This window comes from Podarcis muralis, chromosome 4, assembly GCF_964188315.1.
Source record: "Podarcis muralis chromosome 4, rPodMur119.hap1.1, whole genome shotgun sequence".
Taxonomy (NCBI): Eukaryota; Metazoa; Chordata; class Lepidosauria; order Squamata; family Lacertidae; genus Podarcis; species Podarcis muralis.
The window spans coordinates 79,319,002-79,342,451 of NC_135658.1; the positions used below are offsets into that span (position 1 = coordinate 79,319,002).

At 44.8% G+C, this 23,450-nt stretch overlaps 1 protein-coding gene and 1 long non-coding RNA gene across 3 annotated transcripts in view; one reads left to right on the plus strand and one right to left on the minus strand.

Annotated features, from left to right (window-relative positions):
- Positions 1-19,679, plus strand: LOC114596449 (uncharacterized). The gene is made up of 3 exons (XR_013392670.1): positions 1-81; positions 2,505-2,571; positions 19,573-19,679. It is a non-coding gene; the product is annotated as an uncharacterized LOC114596449 (long non-coding RNA).
- SLC9D1 (solute carrier family 9 member D1) overlaps positions 3,564-23,450 on the minus strand; it is a 26,121-nt gene continuing 6,234 nt past the window's right edge. For both annotated transcript variants that reach the window (XM_028728057.2, XM_077927653.1), the window contains exons 5-13: positions 20,789-20,917; positions 20,428-20,520; positions 18,920-19,106; positions 16,007-16,124; positions 14,571-14,766; positions 12,852-13,002; positions 10,920-10,999; positions 9,151-9,300; positions 3,564-4,462 (exon numbers count right to left, since the gene is read on the minus strand). In XM_028728057.2, coding sequence (XP_028583890.2) covers positions 4,349-4,462; positions 9,151-9,300; positions 10,920-10,999; positions 12,852-13,002; positions 14,571-14,766; positions 16,007-16,124; positions 18,920-19,106; positions 20,428-20,520; positions 20,789-20,917 — 1,218 coding nt within the window. In that variant the 3' untranslated portion in view covers positions 3,564-4,348. The remainder of the gene's footprint in view (positions 4,463-9,150; positions 9,301-10,919; positions 11,000-12,851; positions 13,003-14,570; positions 14,767-16,006; positions 16,125-18,919; positions 19,107-20,427; positions 20,521-20,788; positions 20,918-23,450) is intronic.

The following is a 23,450-nucleotide window of genomic DNA, read 5'->3' on the forward strand; positions in this document are numbered from 1 at the left end:
TTTAAAAATCACGACATATTAGTCAGCGAGAAAGCAGGAGTGACAATCAGCAAAGTCTGAAGATTAACATCTGGGAAAATGGTGAGGAGACCAACAGGAAATTGCTAAGGGAGTTTTGAGTCCTTATTTTATTCTTTTATTCGGTTGCAGTGGCAGAGGAAGGGGGTGCGGGGGTTGGGGGCCGCCCCTGGTGTCATCACTGAGGGGGGTGGCAAAATGACAAAAATATGAATTTAAAAATATAATAAAATTGGGCTCACAACACTTTTTAGTTCAGTCAACAAACGTGGCTGGCACTGGGTGCCACATGGCAGGGGCCAGCACTTACCGCGGGCCCTGCAGTGCGCCCGAACCACTCATCTCTCCTGGGAGTGACGTGGTGGCTTGGGCGCCTGCAGGCTTGGTGCTGCCTGAAACGGCAGCATGGGGCTTGCGTCTGCCCACTGCCACTCCCTCAGCCGCCCTACAGCTGAGAGGGAGGCGGTGGAGAGGCTCCATGCAGCACCCCCCGCCCGCAGGACCCCCAAAATGCACTGGGCACCCGAGCGGCTAGTTATGCTGCTGTTCTGTTGTTTCGATTATGGGTGCTTTGAGAGTTAATGTGCTGTGCTTGCTGCCTCACTCGTCCTGATGGACCAGCCCCCCATGGCGCCAGGGCTTTAGGGCTTCCCTGAAAAGCGGCTCAAAGCGGGCAGGAGAGTTTGGCTCCTGGGTTCCTACCTGTCTCATTTTGGGTTGCTGTCCATCTCCCCTCTCCCCACCACCTCTGCCACCACCTCTGGGCTGGTTCCTCCATCCTGTCTATGCCAACAGTCATCCTCTGAGGACGGAGATCCCTACAACAAAATGGCTGGCAAGGAGGACGAGTCAAAGGAAGAGCCAGGCAGCCCCCCAGAGGAGGAAGGTGAAGGCAAGGAGGAGACCCCGAGACCCCAGTGTACAGATTTGCTCAGTCCTGAATGGGTAGGTGGCAGCGGCCTAAGGGGCCTAATTGGCAGAAGGGGAGGGGGGCGTATAAACCGCAGAATGGAAGGCAGCTAGAGGCTTTTTGAGGGTGACACCCCCTCCACAGTTATATTAATTTATTAATTAAAACTACCACGATAATGACTTCTACCCCCCTCTTCAGTAAAAAGGCTCCCAGAGCAGCTTGCAGCTCAGTAAAATGCAATACACTTCCCCTGCCCTCAGCCTGTCAAACTGAAAGATGCAACACAAAAGGAAAGAGGTATGAGGAGGGAAGAGGTTATATAATGTGAGAAACATGAGGCTGGACCAGGCAGATCTTTCCTACAAGTTATTTAGGAAATACAAGATTCTCTGAGGACATCTTGGCCTGCTCTGTCCTTCATATTTCTTGTGTTGCTATTTTTGTTTTGTTTATGTCCCACAGCTTCAGGAAATGGAAGAGGAAGAGGGGTCCCTCCAGGAGTGGTCTGGAAGAGATGCATAAATTGGAGGCGATGGGCCCTTAAATAGGGTTGCTATATTTCAAAAAGTAAAAAAACCAGACACCCAGGCCAATGGCCCACCTAGTCCAGAATCCTGTTCTCACTGTGGCCAGCCAGATGCCCAAAGGGGGAACCCCCAAGCAGGATCCAAGGTATCCATAGATTTAAGAATAAGGAATGAAATGTAAATGGAAACACAAGCCATCACTCCACATTCAGGACTGAGAACTAATAATATAACTATTACTTATAAGGTCAAAAGAATTGAGAATGATTTCACTTCTTGCTTCACAATTATGGTTTCCACACATTCACAAATAAATGCAAAGATGCGAATGTGAATGCCCCAATCTCCCAGGGTTCCAGTTGCTGGCAGAGGTTCAGTTTCCTTGGAATGAAGGTCAGCGGAGCCCGTGGTGTCTTCAGGATGCATGGTTTTATATGTACAAGTACAACCTGGGCAGAGGATCCACTGTGAAACAGATATTGCCTCTCCATTAAGTCCTTATTTTATTCTGTTGCAGTGGCAGAGAAGGGGGGGGTGCGGGTTGCCCTCATTGAGGGGGTAGCAACGTGACAAAAAGCTGAGTTAAAAAATAAAATAAAATTGGGCTCCCAAAACTTTTTAATTGTGTCAACAAACGTAACAAAATGCGGCTGGCACTGGGCTCCACACTGCGGGGACCAGAACTTACTGCAGGACCTGCAGCGCACCCAAACCACACTGCTCTCCTGGGAGTGATGTGGTGGCTTGGGCACTTGCAGCCTCAATGCTGCCTGAAATGGCAGTGTGGGGCTTGTGTCTGCCCACCGCCTCTCCCTCAGCCACCCTAGAGCGCCCCCCTTCTGCAGGATGCGAGCCTTGCACCGGGCACCTGAGTGGCTAGCTACACCGATTTATATTGTTTCATATATGGGTGCCTTGAGTTTTAATGTTTGGTTGTGTTGTTTAATTGCTTGTCTTTTGCATTGTAACGTTCATGATACTGGTTTTTATATTTTGGAAAGAGCTGTTATATGGCACACAAATTACTTCTCCCTCTTCCTCCGCAGTTGCCGTGATCTTCGTCAGAGTGCTCCCTTGTCTACATCTGACAGTTTGGGGGGCTCCCTCAATGAGGTATGTAGCAGACAGAGCAGGAGGGAAGCTCTGCTGAGCTGCACAAAGGCAAACCTGGGACTGGGGAGGAAGAGGAGGAGGAGGAAGAGGAAGCTGGCCTACCGGCCAGGCCACGTTCTGGACTGGTCGTGAGCAAGGGGACAGACATCTTGATCTCTCTGGGCATTAATAGGTTCTAGGAGAGTGGTTAAAAACCAAGTAAGTCACAGGGGGTGTTTCTTTCCACCGAAAGTAGTGAAAGGAATTGATTTTGATTTCAAAATTTGTAGAGAATAAAGTTAGGAAAAATGGTTTTAAGTGCTTATGCTCACAATGTTAAGTAAATAAACTAGAAAATAACACTTGCAACGGTAAGTACCTTATTTTGCCTTCTTTTAATAATTTCAATGGGAGGGACACAAATTTTCCGCACCAGGTACCACCTGACCTTGCTACGCCACTGGCTACAGCACATGCAGCAACAAAGTATGGATTTTTGGAAGCTGCTCAGAGCCACTATAGCTACATATAGAATCCCACTAAGATTGTTAAAAAATAAGGTGGAATAAAGGTAAAGGTAAAGGTACCCCTGCCCATACGGGCCAGTCTTGACAGACTCTAGGGTTGTGCGCCCATCTCACTCTATAGGCCGGGGGCCAGCGCTGTCCGCAGACACTTCCGGGTCACGTGGCCAGCGTGACAAGCTGCATCTGGCGAGCCAGCGCAGCACATGGAATGCCGTTTACCTTCCCGCTAGTAAGCGGTCCCTATTTATCTACTTGCACCCGGGGGTGCTTTCGAACTGCTAGGTTGGCAGGCGCTGGGACCGAGCAATGGGAGCGCACCCCGCTGCGGGGATTCGAACCGCCGACCTTTCGATCATTTAGTATGTGTCTTTATAAGAATTAAAGACATGGACTTTCCAGTATTTATTCAATGTGACTAGATTCTGAATTTTTCCTTCTTGCTATATAAATGATGATTTATCCAGTGAAGCAACACAAACCTAAACGTATCTTCCAAAAATAGTTTTAATTTAGTTTCAATGTCTATGTTTTGGTTTTGAACTATTAACATGATCAACACAATAAATTCTTGCTATTCATACTAAAAAGTCATTTCTGATCACAACAAACATTTTTGTCAAAAAAATATGAGACAGATCAATGTTACAAATAACTACATTATTTAAAATGCATCAATTAAGTGTAAATTTAGGCATATTTGCCTTTGATAGCTGTAGTAGTTTTCAAGCTTATATTTGAATGAAAAAAATTAAAGTTTGTATAGCACTGAAAATATATATATACTGTGGCCGTTAGATTTGGATACTAACTTATGACATAGTTCTTTAACAGTGCCACAGGCACTATAAATGTTAATTAAACTTACTACACTGACTGTAAATAACAGGTTGTATCCAGCACTACACATGTGCAAGTGGAATAGACTTCTGCTCACACTATGGGACTTCAGTTTCCTCTCCCGCAGGCCCCTGTGTGCCTCAAAATCTGCTCCAGGAATGACTGGGGTGGAGCATAGGGGGAAAGAAAGGTTGGTGAAATCCCGTTGTGTGATCAGTGTCTTTCTTATGCAGTGCAGGATTCTGCCTGATTCTCACAAAAAGGCACACCAGTCAGTTATTGGAATTGCAGACTTTTTGTAAAAGAAATAAAGCTTTTTTGTGGGGGCGGACACACAGGCTCTTCCTCCCAAATTCAGGCTATGTAGTGTGGGAAATTCTGCATTTGTTGATTATAAAGATGCTTTCTTCATGAAAGATTTGTACTAAGTAACTTTAGGAAATTAATCGTCTTTCAGGTCTTGGTACGCATTTCATAATTGCAGCTCTCCAGAGTGCTGGTGCCAGCAATTGGCTTAGAGTAGTCACACTCAATATAAGGAGGTAGACCTAAAAATTGGGAAGCAAAATGTGTTATTTCTGTGAAGAAAAACAATCTTAGCAGAAACCCACTAAAGTATTCCAAGAGATCCTTCCACCAAGGCCAGTGTCTTCTATTCTGACAGTGGCTCTAGGCTAGGGTCTTGGGCAAAGGTCTTTCCCAGCCATGCTCCTGTGCATGCAAAGTACATCATATGACGTAATTATATTTGCACACTTGTGATAGTCTTAATCCATTTTTTCCCCAAAATCATGACATTTGCCGTGTTGCAGCCTTTGAATAATTTTGCCACAATACTTTTCAAAGGCATCACTTAAATGGGTGGAAATTTTTCTTGTACTAAAATCATACTCAGAACTGGCAGGTCATAAAAGTTCCATCTAGAGAAGCCATGCCATCTTTACCTACCCAAATGCACAGACAGATCAACGTCAACAAGAGAGTTTGAGAGATCAGGTGAAGAAGTAAATATTACTGGAGTAATGAAGTGTAACAGGCCATCTGATAGTCTTTGCTCTATACAGTGGTGCCTCGCAAGACGAAATTAATTCGTTCCGCAAGTCTCTTCGTCTTGCGATGCACGGTTTCCCATAGGAATGCATTGAAAATCAATTAATGCGTTCCTAGGGAAACCGCCTTCAGACCAGGTCCGGGGACAGTCTGTCCCCGGACCTCTTCTGAAGGCTGGGGGGGGGGGGGACAAGGGCTTTTCTTCCCACCCCCAGCATTTTAAGAAACCCCGGGACAGCGGAGGACTTCTCCGCTGTCGGAGGCGATTTAAAAGCCCCTGGGAAGGCAGGCAGGGGGGACAAAGACTTTCGCCCCCGCCCGCCTTCAGAAGGTGTTCCCGCCCCCGCCCCGCTTCGGAACAGCTTTCCGAAGTGGGGCGGCTGGGGCAGGTGTCCCCGCCCCCCCCTCCCCGCTTCGGAACAGCTTTCCGAAGTGGGGCGGCTGGGGCAGGTGTCCCCGCCCCCCCTCCCCACTTCGGAACAGCTTTCCGAAGTGGGGCGGCTGGGGCAGGTGTCCCCGCCCCCCCTCCCCGCTTCGGAACAGCTTTCCGAAGTGGGGCGGCTGGGGCAGGTGTCCCCGCCCCCCCTCCCCGCTTCGGAACAGCTTTCCGAAGTGGGGCGGCTGGGGCAGATGTCCCCGCCCCCCCTCCCCGCTTCGGAACAGCTTTCCGAAGTGGGGCGGCTGGGGCAGATGTCCCCGCCCCCCCTCCCCGCTTCGGAACAGCTTTCCGAAGTGGGGCGGCTGGGGCAGGTGTCCCAGCCCCCCCTCCCCGCTTCGGAACAGCTTTCCGAAGTGGGGCGGCTGGGGCAGGTGTCCCCGCCCCCCCTCCCCCCTTCGGAACAGCTTTCCGAAGTGGGGCGGCTGGGGCAGGTGTCCCCGCCCCCCCTCCCCGCTTCGGAACAGCTTTCCGAAGTGGGGCGGCTGGGGCAGATGTCCCCGCCCCCCCTCCCCGCTTCGGAACAGCTTTCCGAAGTGGGGCGGCTGGGGCAGGTGTCCCCGCCCCCCCTCCCCGCTTCGGAACAGCTTTCCGAAGTGGGGCGGCTGGGGCAGGTGTCCCCGCCCCCCCTCCCCGCTTCGGAACAGCTTTCCGAAGTGGGGCGGCTGGGGCAGGTGTCCCCGCCCCCCCTCCCCACTTCGGAACAGCTTTCCGAAGTGGGGCGGCTGGGGCAGATGTCCCCGCCCTCCCTCCCCGCTTCGGAACAGCTTTCCGAAGTGGGGCGGCTGGGGCAGGTGTCCCCGCCCCCCCTCCCCGCTTCGGAACAGCTTTCCGAAGTGGGGCGGCTGGGGCAGGTGTCCCCGCCCCCCCTCCCCGCTTCGGAACAGCTTTCCGAAGTGGGGCGGCTGGGGCAGGTGTCCCCGCCCCCCCTCCCCGCTTCGGAACAGCTTTCCGAAGTGGGGCGGCTGGGGCAGGTGTCCCCGCCCCCCCTCCCCGCTTCGGAACAGCTTTCCGAAGTGGGGCGGCTGGGGCAGGTGTCCCCGCCCCCCCTCCCCGCTTCGGAACAGCTTTCCGAAGTGGGGCGGCTGGGGCAGGTGTCCCCGCCCCCCCTCCCCCCTTCGGAACAGCTTTCCGAAGTGGGGCGGCTGGGGCAGGTGTCCCCGCCCCCCCTCCCCGCTTCGGAACAGCTTTCCGAAGTGGGGCGGCTGGGGCAGATGTCCCCGCCCCCCCTCCCCGCTTCGGAACAGCTTTCCGAAGTGGGGCGGCTGGGGCAGATGTCCCCGCCCCCCCTCCCCGCTTCGGAACAGCTTTCCGAAGTGGGGCGGCTGGGGCAGATGTCCCCGCCCTCCCTCCCCGCTTCGGAACAGCTTTCCGAAGTGGGGCGGCTGGGGCAGGTGTCCCCGCCCCCCCTCCCCGCTTCGGAACAGCTTTCCGAAGTGGGGCGGCTGGGGCAGGTGTCCCCGCCCCCCCTCCCCGCTTCGGAACAGCTTTCCGAAGTGGGGCGGCTGGGGCAGGTGTCCCCGCCCCCCCTCCCCGCTTCGGAACAGCTTTCCGAAGTGGGGCGGCTGGGGCAGGTGTCCCAGCCCCCCCTCCCCGCTTCGGAACAGCTTTCCGAAGTGGGGCGGCTGGGGCAGGTGTCCCCGCCCCCCCTCCCCCCTTCGGAACAGCTTTCCGAAGTGGGGCGGCTGGGGCAGGTGTCCCCGCCCCCCCTCCCCGCTTCGGAACAGCTTTCCGAAGTGGGGCGGCTGGGGCAGATGTCCCCGCCCCCCCTCCCCGCTTCGGAACAGCTTTCCGAAGTGGGGCGGCTGGGGCAGGTGTCCCCACCCCCACCCCCCTTCGGAACAGCGTTTTAAAATGCTGGGGGTCGGGAGCGAAGCGCTGCCGACCCCCAGCATTTTAAAACCTTCCCGGGACACGGGGAGATTTTAAAATGCTGGGGGTCGGCAGCTAACGCTTCGCTCCCGACCCCCAGCATTTTAAAATCTCCCCGGGACAGAGACTTCTCTGCTGTCCCTTGGAGATTTTAAAATGCTGGGGGTCGGCAGCGAACGCTTCGCTCCCGCCCGCCAGCATTTTAAGATCGCCCCCGGCAGGCGGGGGGAAGGCAGGCGGGGGGGAGCAAAGACTTTTGCCCCCCGCCGGCCTTCAGAAGAGGTCCTCTTCTGAAGGCCGGCTGTGGGCGAAAGTCTTTGCTCCCGACCGCCAGCATTTCCCTATGGGCTTTCGTCTTGCGATGCAAGCCCATAGGGAAATTCGTCTTGCGAAGCGCCTCCAAAACAGAAAACCCTTTCGTCTTGCGGGTTTTCCGTCTTGCGAGGCATTCGTCTTGCGGGGTACCACTGTATTTTTTTAATCCCTTTTTATCAATTGGCTTTGAAACTGCTCCACTGGGTTGCCCATTATCTGCAGGCATTATTAATATAGTTTCATTTACCAGAGGTTGCTTACAGACCTCAGAATGAAAACTCTTAAGATCTCAGCAGTCCTCTTCATCCGTCTGGGACCCATCCTTAGGCTTCTCACTCACAGAAACATTAGGCTGCTTCTGATGCTACAGCATGAAGGTAACTAAGACAATGGCAACTAGAGATAACGCAGTGGCGTAGCGTGGGGGGTGCAGGGGGGGCCGGCCGCACCGGGCGCAACATCTGGGGTTAGGGCAAATCCATGGGTTAGGGGGCGCAAATCCACGGGTTAGGGGGCGCAAATCCACAGGTTAGGGGGCGCAAATCCATGGGTTAGGGGGCGCAAAATACTTGCCTTGCCCCGGGTGCTGACAACCCACGCTACGCCACTGAGATAACGTAACCTACCACCCCACTTATGCAGCAGATGCTTATTCAATCCCACAAGTAGATCACCACAATGCTTAAAAAGAAAAGGATTGTCATTATTGTTCTATTACCAGGACTTGGAAGATAGCACAACCAAGCTCAATATGCAACAAGCAACATTTTATGGCAAGCCACGCCTTCTTATTCCTTTAATCATTACCCATCCAACATGCCCTTTAATATTTGTCATTCTACAGCTAAAATGCTACTAGAAGTTGAGGCTGGCTGAGTCCAGCTTTTGGAATACATGTATTTGACATGGCCTAATGAAACTTGTATTTGACATGGCCTAATGAAACTTGAAGTTTGGCCAAACTGTGGGAGGTAGTGGAGGACAGAGGTGCCCGGCGTGCTCTAGTCCAGGGGGTCACGAAGAGTCAGACAAGACTAAACAACAACAAAATGAAACTTTTGTGCAAGTTTCCCATTAAAGAAGAATGAACCCCCAAACAGCCTTGGGAGGTTGCAAGGTAAACCAAATGCAGGAGCTAGAATCCCTTCTCCCTTCTGAAGTTTTTGTTTCTTCCCATGGGTGGGGAATGCAGGCCACTATTTTGCAAGGGGGAAAACAGCTGGGTGGGTTTGAAAAAGAAATAGAATAGAGGTAACATGTTAACCAGCTTTCCCCCCTCCCTTTCTTCTACTAATGAAGCATTAAGACTCCAAAGCTGTTTCTATTTAAAAAGGGGGGAAAGCTTAAAGAAGCTACTGACAACTGTGTATATAGCACCCAGTCTCAACATCCTTTAAGTTGACCATTTTACCATATGGTTTTATTACATGCTTCAAAGTGTGAAATGGCTTTATGGCTGTGTGGGGATTTGAACAGTGGTCTCTCCTCACCCCTAAGTCTGGCGCTTTAACCACACCACCAGCCTGGCTCTCCATGATGTGGCTTTATGATGTCATAGCTTACCTCTCGAGAAATTATACCCGCTCTGCGCGCTCTGCTTCCCAAGACAAAGGAAAATTCACTGACTTGAGCCAAGCCTGCAGATACAATCCATTTGATGTACTGACTGCTCTTTGGAAGAATCATAGAAAGGACAAGCACTGCCAGGAAAAACTGAGAGAGAATGTTTTTAACAATGCAGTGGAAAAAACAGGAAAGTTTATGCTGCTTAAAATAAAATAAAATAAGATTAAAAAGTTATTTAATTAACCACAGTTAACTAGTCTATACTGATTAGCAGAACAGAACAGGTCAGATTGTAATCTAGGTGATCTTTAAACAGCATACTAGATTAAATTTAAAGTGTTTAGGGTTGTATCTCAGCTTTGTAACAATGAGAAAGCTGCTCACACAATAAGGCTGTCCTTTTTTCCACTGCAGACACACTGTGCCTTCCAGAGCCTCTGCTGAGGGGCAAGGCGTCCCACAGGTGAGACCAGGAATGTGGTGCAGGGGAATTAGTGAAAACTGGGGAGATTCCAAACAAATTTTCCCATTCCATTGCAACTCCTGCACCACATTCCAGCTTCCAGCAGAAGCTTTTTGCAATGCTGGTGGCTGCAGTAGTGAAGACTTCATAAGAAAGTTGTTGCTTAAGTGGAACAACTCCTGAAAGAACTGGACACAATTCTTTCTCAGTGATTTCAATAACATGGGCTTTAACTTATAATGCCTGCTTAAATTTTATAGTTCTGGAAAAGTTTCAGTCTGGTAAAAAAAAACCCTCTACAAATGTATATGAAATAAGAGAAAGAGCTTACTGGCTTGTGAGTTGCATTTCTTTCAGCAGTTTGTACACTTCTGGTGGGATTAAATATAGCTTCTCTTCGTATATTTTAAGCCAATCTAGTGCTTTATACTAACATTAGAGATCAAAACTATATTAAGCATAATATATTAGGGAGGCTTGCCTGGCACCGATGCAGATATCTTTTCAGTACTACGTGAATATATTTCTCTGTTCCCAGACATTTAGTTGCTAGTTTTCCTGCTGTCATTGCTGACATTTTATCTGAGTAATCTTCTGTAGTTGGGCAATTGTTCTGATAACGGAATCTGATAACTTTTTAAATATTAGATTGTTTAATATAGAATTTCAGCCTATACATCTCACATTGGTATCTTACTGTTGTTGTTTCTTTGACTAATACAGATACAGTGGTACCTCGTGTTACGTACCGCCCCCCCCCCCTTATGAAATGCTTCGGATTACGAATTCCGCTAACCCAGAAGTAGATGCCCCTTGTTGCGAACTTTGCCCCAGAATGTGAGCGGAAGTTGTGCTCTGGCAACGTGGTGGCAGCGGGAGGTGCCATTAGCGAAAGCGCGCCTCATGTTATGAGCGGTTTCCGGTTACGAACGGACCTCTGGAACGGATTAAGTATGTAACACGGGGTGCCACTGTAGTAATGATTAATAAATTACTACTGCATTATCACAATCTGCATTCAGCAGCCTGAACCAGAGCCAAGGCTGCAGTCCTAATCTCACAAAACTGGGAGTATGCCCCACTGAATTCAGTAGGACTTTTGAGTAGACATGGATAGGAGTAAAATAGAAACCTGGGGTTAGGTTCTTGTGGAAAAAAATCATCAGTTGTGTCCTTCATCTAGCATTCTTAAGCCACAGAATACCAGTTTCAGGGACTGGGGTTGCAGTCACCATAGTAACATAATACAAAATATCAATCTTATTCAATTTTATTCTAAAGTACTGAATATATATATATATACCTTCATTATTACCACTGAAAATGTAAGGAACAGCAAGACTGTGAGTTCATATATTACAAATGTAGGGAAAACATGAAGACCTGCAAGAGAAAAAGAAGCATCTTACAGCTATTGTGAGCTTTTTTCTAAACATTGCAATATTTATAAAAGAGCACAGTGATGAAATATTGACAGGAATCTTTCTTAAAGCTTGTTGTTGAGTTAAGCATGCCATATTAAAGAATAGTATTTTAGATGTTTTCATTTTACCCATGATATTAAAGAGGTTGCATAATTCAGGTGGAAGTACCATCCACCAGATGCAGTATTTCAGCCTACAGAGTCTGCTGTAGATGCTGTCTCTAAAGCATAGTAGTGATGCTTACTAGCTGGTTGTTCGTGAATTAGGTAAAAAAAAAATCCTTTCAGTAATGTTACTAGGTGACTATCTTCACTGAGCTATCAACTGTGACCCAAGGTCTCACTTTTGGTCAGTTACTGCCAGCACAGACCTCATGAGCGCATATGTGAAATTAAGATATTTTTGCCCCTACATGCATCACTTCACACTTGTTTATATTGAATTGCATTTGCCATTTTACCACCCATTCGCTCATTAAAGGGATCCCTTTGAAGGATTTCACAATCCCTTTGAACCGACCCCAAACAGTGTTGAATCATCAGCAAACTTGGCCTCCTCACTGCTCACCTCTAACTCTACATTGCTTGTGAACATGGCCCAATACAGATCCTTGGGAGGATTCCACTTCCCACATTCCTCGATCAGGACAACTATCCATATATTCGTACTCTGCTTCCTGTTATTTAACCAGTTCCTGAGCCACAAGAGGACCTTGCCTTTTAGTCAATGATTGCTAAGCTTACTCAGGAGTCTTTCATGGAGGTACAGTACTTTGTCAAAAGCATTTTAAAAGTTCAGATGCACTATGGCAACTGGATCATATATGTCAGTGTTTCCCAACCTTGGGCCTCCAGCTGTTTTTGAACTACAATTCCCATCATCCCTGACCACTGGTCTTGCTAGCTAGGGATGATGGGAGTTGTAGTCCAAAAACAGCTGGAGGCCCAAGGTTGGGAAACACTGATATATGTCTATATACTTGTTGACACTCAAAGTAATAGGTTAATATGATGGGGTGTACCCTTGCATAAGCTGTGCTGGTTTTGCTTCAGCAACAACTTGTTCTTTTATATACTTGGCCATTTTATATTTAAGAATACTTTCCACAAGTTTTCCTGGGACATGCATAAACCTAACCAGCCCAAATTTCCAAGATTCCCCTGAATCCCTTTTTAAAAATTGGTGGTACATTGGCCACTTTCCAGTCCTCAGGTATAGAAGCTGATTTGAGGGATGTTACATAGGTTCCAATTTCTTGATCCACCTTGCTCCTAGATACCATGTCACCTTCGCTCCTGTAACTATTGGGACTTCTTTCCAGTCCCTGAGCTGTGTGATGTTTCAGTTCAGTTACAAACTGACAACTCCCCTTTCCCTCAGAGAATGTGAACTGCAAACACTATGGGACATAAAGAGATACTTTGGTTCACATAAGGAACTTTTATCAATCCAGCTCTTCAATTCCATTTCTTTTTATACAGTTCTGCATTCTATATCACAAACTGCTTGAAAGTCACTTTAATTTCATAGGTAGTTTGTCATGTATCATGGTGGTTACAGATCAAGAATAAGCCTAATGACTTTGGAAGATCCATAATTCTTCAGAGTCTAGTCCAATAGTTTTGTCTACCTGAATAGTTAAAACACTCAAACATTCTGTGCCTTCACACCATCACCAGTTGGTGCCAATAGGCTTCACAAGCACAATGCAATTGAAATTTATCCTAGTTATTACAAATGTACATTCCTTTCCCTTTGGCTGTTATGCTGGTAAGAATAATAATCATTTATATATTTTTGTAATAAGTTACCTATAGATGCAAAGAATATGATGGCAAGAAAGTCACGTATTGGTTCAATACAGGACATAATTTCTTCAGTAACCATATGACCCTGAGAAGATATAAGTGCTCCTGCTAGAAAACATCCCAATTCCATTGAAACATCCAATAGCTCTGTGATCTGTAAGGGAGTGGAAAAGATTTTTATTACTATTTCGTGTCTATTAATTAACTTTTCATTAACCACCTTGCTTAAAAATTAAATATTACATGCAAATCTTTTATAACACTATTCTTGTTTAATGAAAGCACTATAATTTAAATAATTAATGTTAGAGGAAATAAGCAATTTTAAGACTTCTAAAATTGTAATCTTTTTGTTAGTTATAAAATGGTCTCTACCATCTTTGATTACCTGTTAGCCCAGTTCCTAAACACAATTTCACTGTAGCAAATCCACTTAAAATCCAAACTAGTCACACTAGCGTCTCTCATTAAATACAAACAAAGGAAACTTACGATATTAATGTATTTAGGATGGCAATGCAATGATCTAACTACAAGTGGCCGTGCACACTTGATTTTAAGAAATGTATATGGATTTTTCAAACTTACTTTTTATGCCATATCTGACACTAGTGCACTCAGAAATAATGCCTCAACACCAAGATATTTGCTTTTAGAAGCTTGTTTTATATTACAGAGAGGTTGCTGTGTAAATCTGTAGCAGCAAGGACAAAGAGTCTTCCTGCATCTAAAAGGCTAGTTTATTGTGGCATGCGCTTTCCTGAGCAACAGTGCACTTTCTCAGATGCATGATGTAACTGTCTAAATGGACAATATGTTATGAATACAGAGAAAGCAATAATTTTCTAAGAAAGGGAGGCCAAAGGCAATGCAAAATGATTAGATACACCTTCTGATCTAATGCATGTCAAATAACTGAAGAGTAAAAATGAACATAAGTTCCAGTCAAATTATTTGCTAAAATTCTGCATCTTTCTATGCCTCTTCATCACTCATTTCTTCAATCTATCTGGTTGCATGGAAGGACTAGTCTACATGGAATCAGTTAACATTTGGTTCTTCTCTTCTACCCTGCAGTTACCTTCCAACTCCACTTGCCTGTCTTCTTATAGCCAATCCAGGAAGGAGAGGTAGCACTGCTTATCAGCTTCCTCCTCCTTAGTCTTAGCTGTAAAACCCAAGAGAAAAGAAGTTGGCTCTGCCTGTCATTGGCTCTAGCACCACCTGCAGTTGACCTCCCTGTCATCTGTCCTACTGGCCCAAATGGGTACCAGCCAACACTGGGGGGGGGGGGGGGCAGGAGATTTAATGACTCTCCTTCTCATCAAGTTGACATAACTTCCCAAAGACAACCCAGATAACAGAGTTTGACTCAGACATGGCAGGCCATGATGTCTGCAATAATGGCAACTATATGGGTGGAACTTTAGCTATACAATGAAGGAACTTTAAGCTAGGACTATGTACGCATAAGCATTTTAAGCTATGCACAAGCATTTTTATGAGCAGCCAGCTTTCTGACTGGTCCAATATTTATTTAAAACTGGTTATTAAATTGGTTATTAAATTTGTTGACATGATTTTTTAATGTAATTTACATATTCACCTATGAAGCCAGCTTCCATGAATGAAATCTACATTTTCTCCTGGAATTATTTTCAAAATTAATATATCACCATATCATGTGCAAGTTAAAAATGAAGAAATATTTAGAAAAATTACCGTTAACATAAGGAACATAAAAGCAGATATTCCCAGAACTAGAATTTCCTTATTTCCTTTGCTTTCCGTATGCAACTTGCGGTAGTATGGTCCTATTAGATAAGTCTTTAAAACAAGACATATAAGCAAGGCAGCAGCCAAAGAAAAGAGAATTTGTCCAATCAGCATCAATATTCTCAGTATTTCCTTGATGGTGCTAGGGAAAAAGAAGAAAAAGTCACGTTCAGTGTCATCTAAAAGCCCTCTTAAAATGTTTTTTCTTATTAAACAGGAAAATGTGTGCATAAATCTATCTGTCATTTACAGTTTCCTAACCTGCAATTCCTGCAAATGTTAGACTACAACTCCCATCATTCCTAATCACTGGCCACACTGAAGGGGTCTGATGGAAGTTGGAGTCCAACAGCATCTGGAGAACCACAGGTTAGCCACACCTGGTCTTAAAAAAACCAAAAGCTGACTTGGGGAATATTTAAGCTAGAATAAAAGTTGAGCCTTATCTAATAAATATTTTTGAAAGTGGTGTGTCTGTTTGCCCTGCCCTCTAAGCACTTGAATGCCTCTTGAGATATCATGTGGAAGTTCCTGAGGAGGAGGAGGAGCCAGTTTTTTGTCTATGTTTAGCATTTTGAATCAAGATGATGAACCAAAATGTTCCACACTGCACCAGTGCCAAAGGACAGGAAAATATCACTGCCCACTTTGGCATAATGGTTCCAGAGAATGAGGAGTGTGCTTTGGCCTGCATTTGGATACTGTCACGTGCCATTTAGAATCCAGATGTCAGACTGAACTGTATAAATTCCACCAGTTTGGACGTCACTGAAGTTACTGTTGCCCAATTCAGCACGACAGTTCCCATGTTGAATTTGGTCTATATTTGGATACCACCGGACACTATTTTGATCAAGCTGGTATACTAAACCATTCAAAACTGCTACTAAAAATGAGCTAAAAAATGAGCTACTAAAAATATTTATAACCTAATTAAATTGACATCTGAGTCACAATATAAAGAGTATTAGGATGTATTTAACATTTAAGCCCTATGCACGTACAATTGATAGCATGCACCAATTTCTTGGCCAGTGGCCTCTTCAGGAACTTACATATCAAACTCAGTGAAATTCAAAGAGCAGTTTGAAGGTAGAAGAGCCAGACTAATGAAAAGAAAGTTGACATAGAAACTCCAATGTATTTACGGTTCCAACTCATTTGCACCTCTGAACTGCAGGATGGAAAGCCAGTAATTATGTACCATATGTCAACAGTAAATTAGTTATTAGATGTATGATAAAACACTTCATTGCATTCACACTTTAAGAGACATGCAGCATGAAGGAAAATAAGCATACCATGTACACAGTCTTGAAATCTTTGGAGAAAAGGAAGGCTAAAAATGTAATGAATAAAAGCAAACAAATGAACTTTGTTACCTGGAATGTGTGCCAACACCCGCTTGAATAAGAGTTGGCATAACAGCTATAAACAAGCCAAGCTGTACATCCTGCATAACCAACATAGCAAGCAGAACACTGCTGTAATCAATATCTCCTGGGAGATTAAAAAAAGAGAGGCAGATGTTAAATATGTTCAAGAACTGCAATACAGTATTAATAGCATCCGTTTCCTTGATAATGATTTGCCATTTATCATGAATTGGTTATATAATATCTATTTGGACCAAACTCATACATGTGAAAGTATTACAGAAAGAAAAATAAAATGAGTGTCTAAGAAAATGTGTGCAAGAAGGCATGACTTTCAGAATATCTATTATTGAATGGCAAATCAATGGGAAGGTCATTTTGAGCCCCAAAATACAAGCCAGTACAATACAAATACAATTCAAGTTCCAACATAATTTTGTTGCCATGCAATTTATGCTGCTGTATATCTGCTGGATCCAAGATTCAAGGGCAGAAATGTAAGTGATGACTGCTTCTGTGTTTGACTCCATTACAAAACAAGCAGCACAACTAGGGTCTGATGAGGAAAGCTTTCTTTCTGCAGAGTACAGAACCTATTGGGCCAACATATTTGACAGAGCATCTGGGATTCTGCCAAGCATAACCTTCCTGCAACATAGTGGCAAGACCTATGCACAATACAGTCATACCTCAGGTTACAGCCGCTTCAGGTTGTGTTTTTACGGACTGCGGACTGCAGAAACCCGGAAATACCGGAACGGGTTACTTCCGGGTTTTGGCAGTCACGCATGCTCAAAAGCACCAAATCGCGACCCGTGCATGCGCAGATGCAGGTTGCAAACATGAACGGATCACGTTTGCAACCCAAGCGTCCAATGTACAGCCTCTCCTGTCTCTTACCTACTTCAGATTCCTCCCTCTTCTGTAGCACGTAAAAGAAGCTGCTCTATGTTTTGAAACACACCAAAACAAGAAATAACCTGACATGTGGAAGGGTAGAAGCTTCTTTCAGCTTGGGCAAACCTTCTGTTTTTAGAAGTCAGTCCATGATAAATATGATGGGAAATATGAAGAAACTGAAATTTATTGATAGAATAAAGACTAAACTTCATGTGGGGTTCAGTAAGTTTTGTTCCTCCTCCCCTCTTTTTCTCAGCTCTTTTTATGTCTGCTTAACACTGTGGAGGACTGGAGAAAACGTAATAGTTTTCAGAATAGTCATTCTGTTTCACAATAATTTTGATGGTTTTTCTTCTTATTTTTGCCTGCTCCACATAAGCTTGCAAAATCATAGAGATGAACTTCCTTACAGCTGAGCAGCTTGTAACTCCATTTGGAACAAAGACTTTAAAAAACAAATGAGTAATTATTGTCTGAATAAAATCTTCTTTTAAAACACCAGTCATATTTCTGTGGTAAGCCAAGCTATGCATAATGTATTTTATGTTCCTAAAGTATCAAACTGACTTTCAATATGTAAAGAGTACTTTTTAAATGTATTGTATTTTTCCCCCTGAAAATGTCCATTCCTCACCCCCCCCAAAAAAGGTATGGGTTTCTTTGCAGCTTCAAAATTCCTGGAAATTTTACAAATTCAGTAGTTCCCCAGCAACTAACATTCAGAGGCATGCTGTCTTGTCTCTGAAGCTAGAGGTAGCATACAGGGGTAGACTTTGGTAATATGGCGCCCTGAGCGAGGACAAAATTTGGCTCCCTCAATATCTATTTGGTGCCCTCCCCCCTCTTGCCTTCCATTTTGCTCTCAAGTGCACTACATCATAGTTGCAGAAACTCAATCACCTGCCTGACCAGGGCCTAACTTTGAGTAGGTACCAGGATAAATATTGGGTTTATATTATTATTATTATTTTGTGCCCCCTTGGTTCAGTGCCCTGTGCAGGGGAACTGCCCACACCACCCTAAGTCTGGCGCTGTAGCATATCTCCATGACTAGTAGGCATTTATAGTCTTATTCCCCATGAATTTGTCTAATTTCCTCTAAAAGCCATCTAAGTTGGTGACCATCCACACTCTTGTGGCAATGAATTCCATAGTTTAACTATGTGCTGTGTAAATAATTGTTTCCTATTGGGTGTCCTGAATCTCCTACAATTCAGTTTGTGGTATTATGGGAGAGGAAGAAAAACTCCTCTAGGTCTCATCTGCAACAGCTGTACGCAACTCATGATTCAGTTCCATAAATAGCCCATTCATCATACCAGGCAAATGACAAAATACCACTGAAAATATAAAGCTACACGTGTAGATGTATTAGCAGGTGTCTATGAAGATGTCTTATTCTCAAGCTTTTATGTTTTCAATGGATTATATCTAAAGCCTGCATCTATGCTTTTCTAGAAGTCTATTACAATACATGTCTCTTGAGGCTTGCATTTCATAGAAACCAACTTATCTCGCACAGAAAGCATTATGGAGTGCTGTGATTAGACATGCTGCAGGATAAGTTCTGTTAACTCAGATATCGGCTGAGAAACTAGGGATAGAATCTTCAGAAATTATTAACTGCATGGAAGGCACTGGATCTCAAACCTAGCCTTCCAGACACTTTGGACTACAACTCCCACAATTCCAGACCATTGGTCATTCTTACCAAGGTTGATGGAAGCTGTAGTTGAAAACATTAGGAGGGTACCAGGTTGGAGAATATGATGAAAAGTGAAGGGCAATTGGAAAATTCGGCAAAAATAAATGGACCCTATAACTTAATGGGTAAAGAACTCAGGTCAGGACCTTCACTATGCAAAACTCTCATTATTTAACTGGAAGTTAACTGATAGTTAAGAGCACCCTTCTACGACAATCAAAACTTCATCAGTACCTTTTAAGGTTAGTTCTTTTTGCCCTTGTGTCTGGGCTAAGATTAAATGGAAGAATTCAGTAGGTTAAGGATCCACCTACCTTCTTTATCTCCCCGAGCACTCCCTGCAAGGAATCTGGATACCAATGGTGTGCTTGATAATGATAAACAAGTAGCAATGAAAACGCTCTGTGTTGCTCTAATTTGTAGCAAGTGTCCCCACAGTAAGCCAAATGCAATCATCAGGAATGTCATGTAACAGGGTCCTTGCAATGATATCTTCCACACCTTTGAGAACAATGGTCACTTAGATTAGCATAATACTATTTCAACACTGCAACTGTATTTATCCTTTAAATTTTATGCTAAAATTTTATGCAATACAACTTCAGAATATATAGATCCTGAGAGTTCTTTAGACAACCAAAACTGTTCTTAAATGTCATTGTTTCTGGATCTATTTCACAATATGAATTCCAAAAAAATAAGAGCTCCCTCTCCCCAAGTAGATTATATTATGCTATAGATTATGAACTGGAAAACTCAAACCTGCTTAATGCAACCCTTGTCCTCGATGTGAAAAAAGTGCTAGGATATATATTATTACAAGCAGAAAACAAACAATCCTACACTACTGAGTAAATTGTTAACTTGTGTTCAAACAGTAAATAAGCTGTCAGTAAGGCAATAACTCTTTAGCATGCAAGCGTTCCCATATAAAATTTATTTATAGTAGCTTGATGGACTCTTTCAGCTCACAGCTCCCAAAGTGGAGTCCAGAGGCAAAGCAAGATGTGGAATGACAACCCAACGAAGTGTTAAAGGGGCTGTGATGAACACAGCTATGCTGTAGCAAAGAAGCTTGGAAAGAATTAAAAGCTGAGCGCAAGCTGGAAGGTCAGTGGAAAGAGAATGTAAAAAGGAGTAATTGAGAAGAAAGAAAAACGGTACAAACAGGTTTGCCATCTCGGTGAGAACACAGGCAGAAGAGCAATATTAAATTGCCAGGTTAACACCACCCACTCTGCCTATCCCACTTTCAGACTTTCAAGACTTTTGCACTGCCCTGGAGGTACTTTCCCAGAGCTGTTTCTGTACCTTCCACCTTACTGTCCTTCTGACTTGCCCAGTTATGATGCAGTCGCAATAGTCTCTCTTCTCTCAGTCTCTGTTTTTTGTCCCTGCAGCCTTTGCACCTGGGGGCCAATCATGCCCTAAATATGAGTCCCCCCCATTTCAGACACTGTTCTCCCCAACATGCTAGCTTTCCACATGCAAGGATTTTGTTTTGTACAGAAGAACATCTGAGCCCACACGTGCCATCTGAAGTGGTATAACCCAGACACAAATCTGCCACCTCAGTGAGAGCTAGATCTCTGTGTCTATGTATTCTAGGAGAACACGTGTTTATTTTCAAAAAGATAACCCTCCGCAAACTGTAGAAGTCTTTTAAAAACAGGTGTTATGAGAACCAAAAAAAATTATTAAAAAAAAAAGTCTAGTCAAGCAACATTTTTTAAAAAATCATGCAAATCTGAACAATCCAAAATGCTATTTTTCACTTGGTTTATTTGCAATGCTGATACACATACATTTTATGGAGCAATACCTTTCTTAATCTTTCCGGGGAAAACTCCAAGCCAACGAGGAACAGTGTGTAGAACACACCAAATTCTCCCAATGTCTCTACTTGCACAATTGACTGAAAAACACAAGTTGCCACAGGTAACTCAAAATATAGTCAACTTCTGCAAAAGTAGTAACTAGACGTTCAGTCATGCTATACATACAGTATCTGCTTACATCTTACTTCCACAATAAGGAAAGCATACATAAACCCCTTAATGCCCTTACCTCTCCAGAACAGATATTGGGGCCGTACAGGACTGCAAGGGGGGTGGAGGAAGGAAGAGCCCTGGTGCGTAAATTAATATCAGCTTATGTAACATTGTACCTCTCCAAAATCTTACCTTAATGCTGTTTAATCCTGATGGTCCTAAGAGTACTCCACAGATAATGTATCCAAACATAGTTGGTAATCCTATTGTTGTACATAACCATCCACAAGGCAAAGATAGCATTCCTATGGTGACAATATCCTAATAAATAAAACAAAAATAAAATAAAAATGTTCCACACACATATGTCAACATGCAAAGCAAGGGAACATACTACTGATCCAGGAAGGAAGAGGTTTCATGGATTGTCACTGGGCCTTTGCAGGGAACACTGCATTCCTGAAACACTACCTGGAGTTGAGTGGGATGAGGAGCAAGCCTTGGGCTCACACGCTCTCCCCTCTGCTCTTTCTCCAAGAGAGTGAAACCTCTTGGGAGAGATTTAAAAAACTATCACTCATTACGCATATGAAACATGAAATGGAGCTAAAGCAGGTGTTAATATCAGTTGGAAAATGCTTACTCCAACATTTTTTTAAAGCAACAACAACAAAATACTGTATTTTTCTCATTAGTCCTTATAAGTGTTGATTTTCATTTGTTCTGGCTAACTCCTAATACTAATAGTCAAGGCTTTCCCCCCTAACGGAACAGCGTTCTGTCACCTCTCAGCTGGGTCCCAGAAGTTGGGGGAGAGGCTTGACCAGCAAAGCCTCACTACACCCCCAGCTCATGAGGACATCCTCCCCAGAGCCTGAATATGAGGGCTCTGGAGAGGGTCTCCTTGTGAGCTGGAGGCACAGCAGGGCTTTGCTGAGGCTCTTCAGCCTCCTGGCTAACAGCTGATGTGTGGGAAAGCCATGCCTCAGCTGAGCAAGCCCCGAGCTGCTCTGGCTCACACTAGTTAGAGAGACATATGGGTGGGGGGTTGCTCATTAAGCTGGTCAGCTGAGGCAGAGAAGCTTCTCCACACTTCAGCTGAGCCGGAGAGGTGCATGGGTAGGGGGCCATTAAGCTGGTCAATTGCGGTGTGGAAAGCTCCCCTTGCCTCAGGTGAGCAGCCTCAACAAGCCTCTGGCTGGGAAGGAGAGGATCACTGAGGTGGGTTCTGCTGAGGGGTGTGCATTCCAACACCTTTCTCTCTAGGAAAAAAACCACAACTAATATTGCCCTTTGTTGGCACTGGTTTCACAACAATTCCATTTCATTTGTGAGCTGGATGAGCAGCCCAGGATGCATTTATGGGGCATATCACATTCTTATTTGGGTTTAATTTTTTTTCCATAGCTGTGAATGGAATCAGGTCACAAATTCTAAATTCATTTTTTATACCAGCTGTCACTAAAAACTAAGCCAGTACAGCTCTATAAGAACAGCTACTGTAGTTATGGCACACAGAGATCAGATCGGAAGCTCTTGCATATGCAGGAGCTCCTATATGAGCAAGGACCTCCCTGCTGCCTTTAGTGTCAAGGGGAGGCATAGGCAACCTCGGCCCTCCAGATGTTTTTGGACTACAACTCCCATGGTCCCTAGCTAACAGGACCAGTGGTCAGGGATGATGGGAATTGTAGTCCCAAGACATCTGGAGGGCTGAGGTTGCCTATGCCTGGTCAAGGGCAACTCAAAAATAAACTCAGCTTCTGCAAAAATTAGGGTGATGGGATGGGAAAGAGCTTTGACTTGGAGCCATAGATCCAACCTAGAATTTTTTCTGCATTAAAAACAGATGGAGGGATCATAGTAGTATTTTATACTACTTTTAGTACCAGAACTCAGACATCTCATATATATATATATATATATATATATATATATATATATATATATATATATATATGCTTTCGTAGATTTTCACGGGTACAGGAATGCAGGTTTTGGTGTCCTCGGGTGTCTTCCCGTGTAAAAGTTGGGGTGTCTAGGCGACGTTTCGACGAGGTCTCACTCGTCATCTTCAGGCTGGTGCTTTCGGCTTCTTGTTACTGGAACAGAGCAGGATCTCAGTGTTTGAGTTCCTATAAATACTGTAGAGGAGGTGTGGTGTATAGCCTCCAATGTTCTGGGCAGAGAGGAAGTTCCCAGGCTAGTGTGCCTTTTCTTCTTTTGTTCCTTAATTGCTTGAGGGATATCTTGAGTGATTTCTTGAGTGATATCCTGAGTACCACTTAGGTGGGTCATTAGGTGTGGGTTAGTTGCTAAAGCCTTTGTGTCTTGACCTCTTGAACTTTGTGAACTTTGGTGTCTGTAATTTACTGCACTTAGTTGTGCTCTGGCTTGGCTTCGTGTATAGGGGCGAGCTGTGGTTTTGTGGCCTGTGCCAGCCAGATCTGTGTAGGGATTGCAGGGGGGTGCAGCATCCGGAGGTGCCACCATGGTTTGGCTACTGGATGGTGTCTGTAATTTATCTGTCATAAATTATCTGTTGATTGGTGCCATCACCAATCAACCACACCAGACCCAAACCCAGACCCTCTCCACAGATAAATTACAGAACATTGGAGGCCCAGAACATTGGAGGCCACACCTCCTCAACAGTATTTATAGGAACTCAAACACTGAGATCCTGCTCTGTTCCAGTAACAAGAAGCCGAAAGCACCAGCCTGAAGATGACGAGTGAGACCTCGTCGAAACGTCGCCTAGACACCCCAACTTTTACACGGGAAGATACCCGAGGACACCAAAACCTGCATATATATATATATATATATATATATATATATATATATATATATA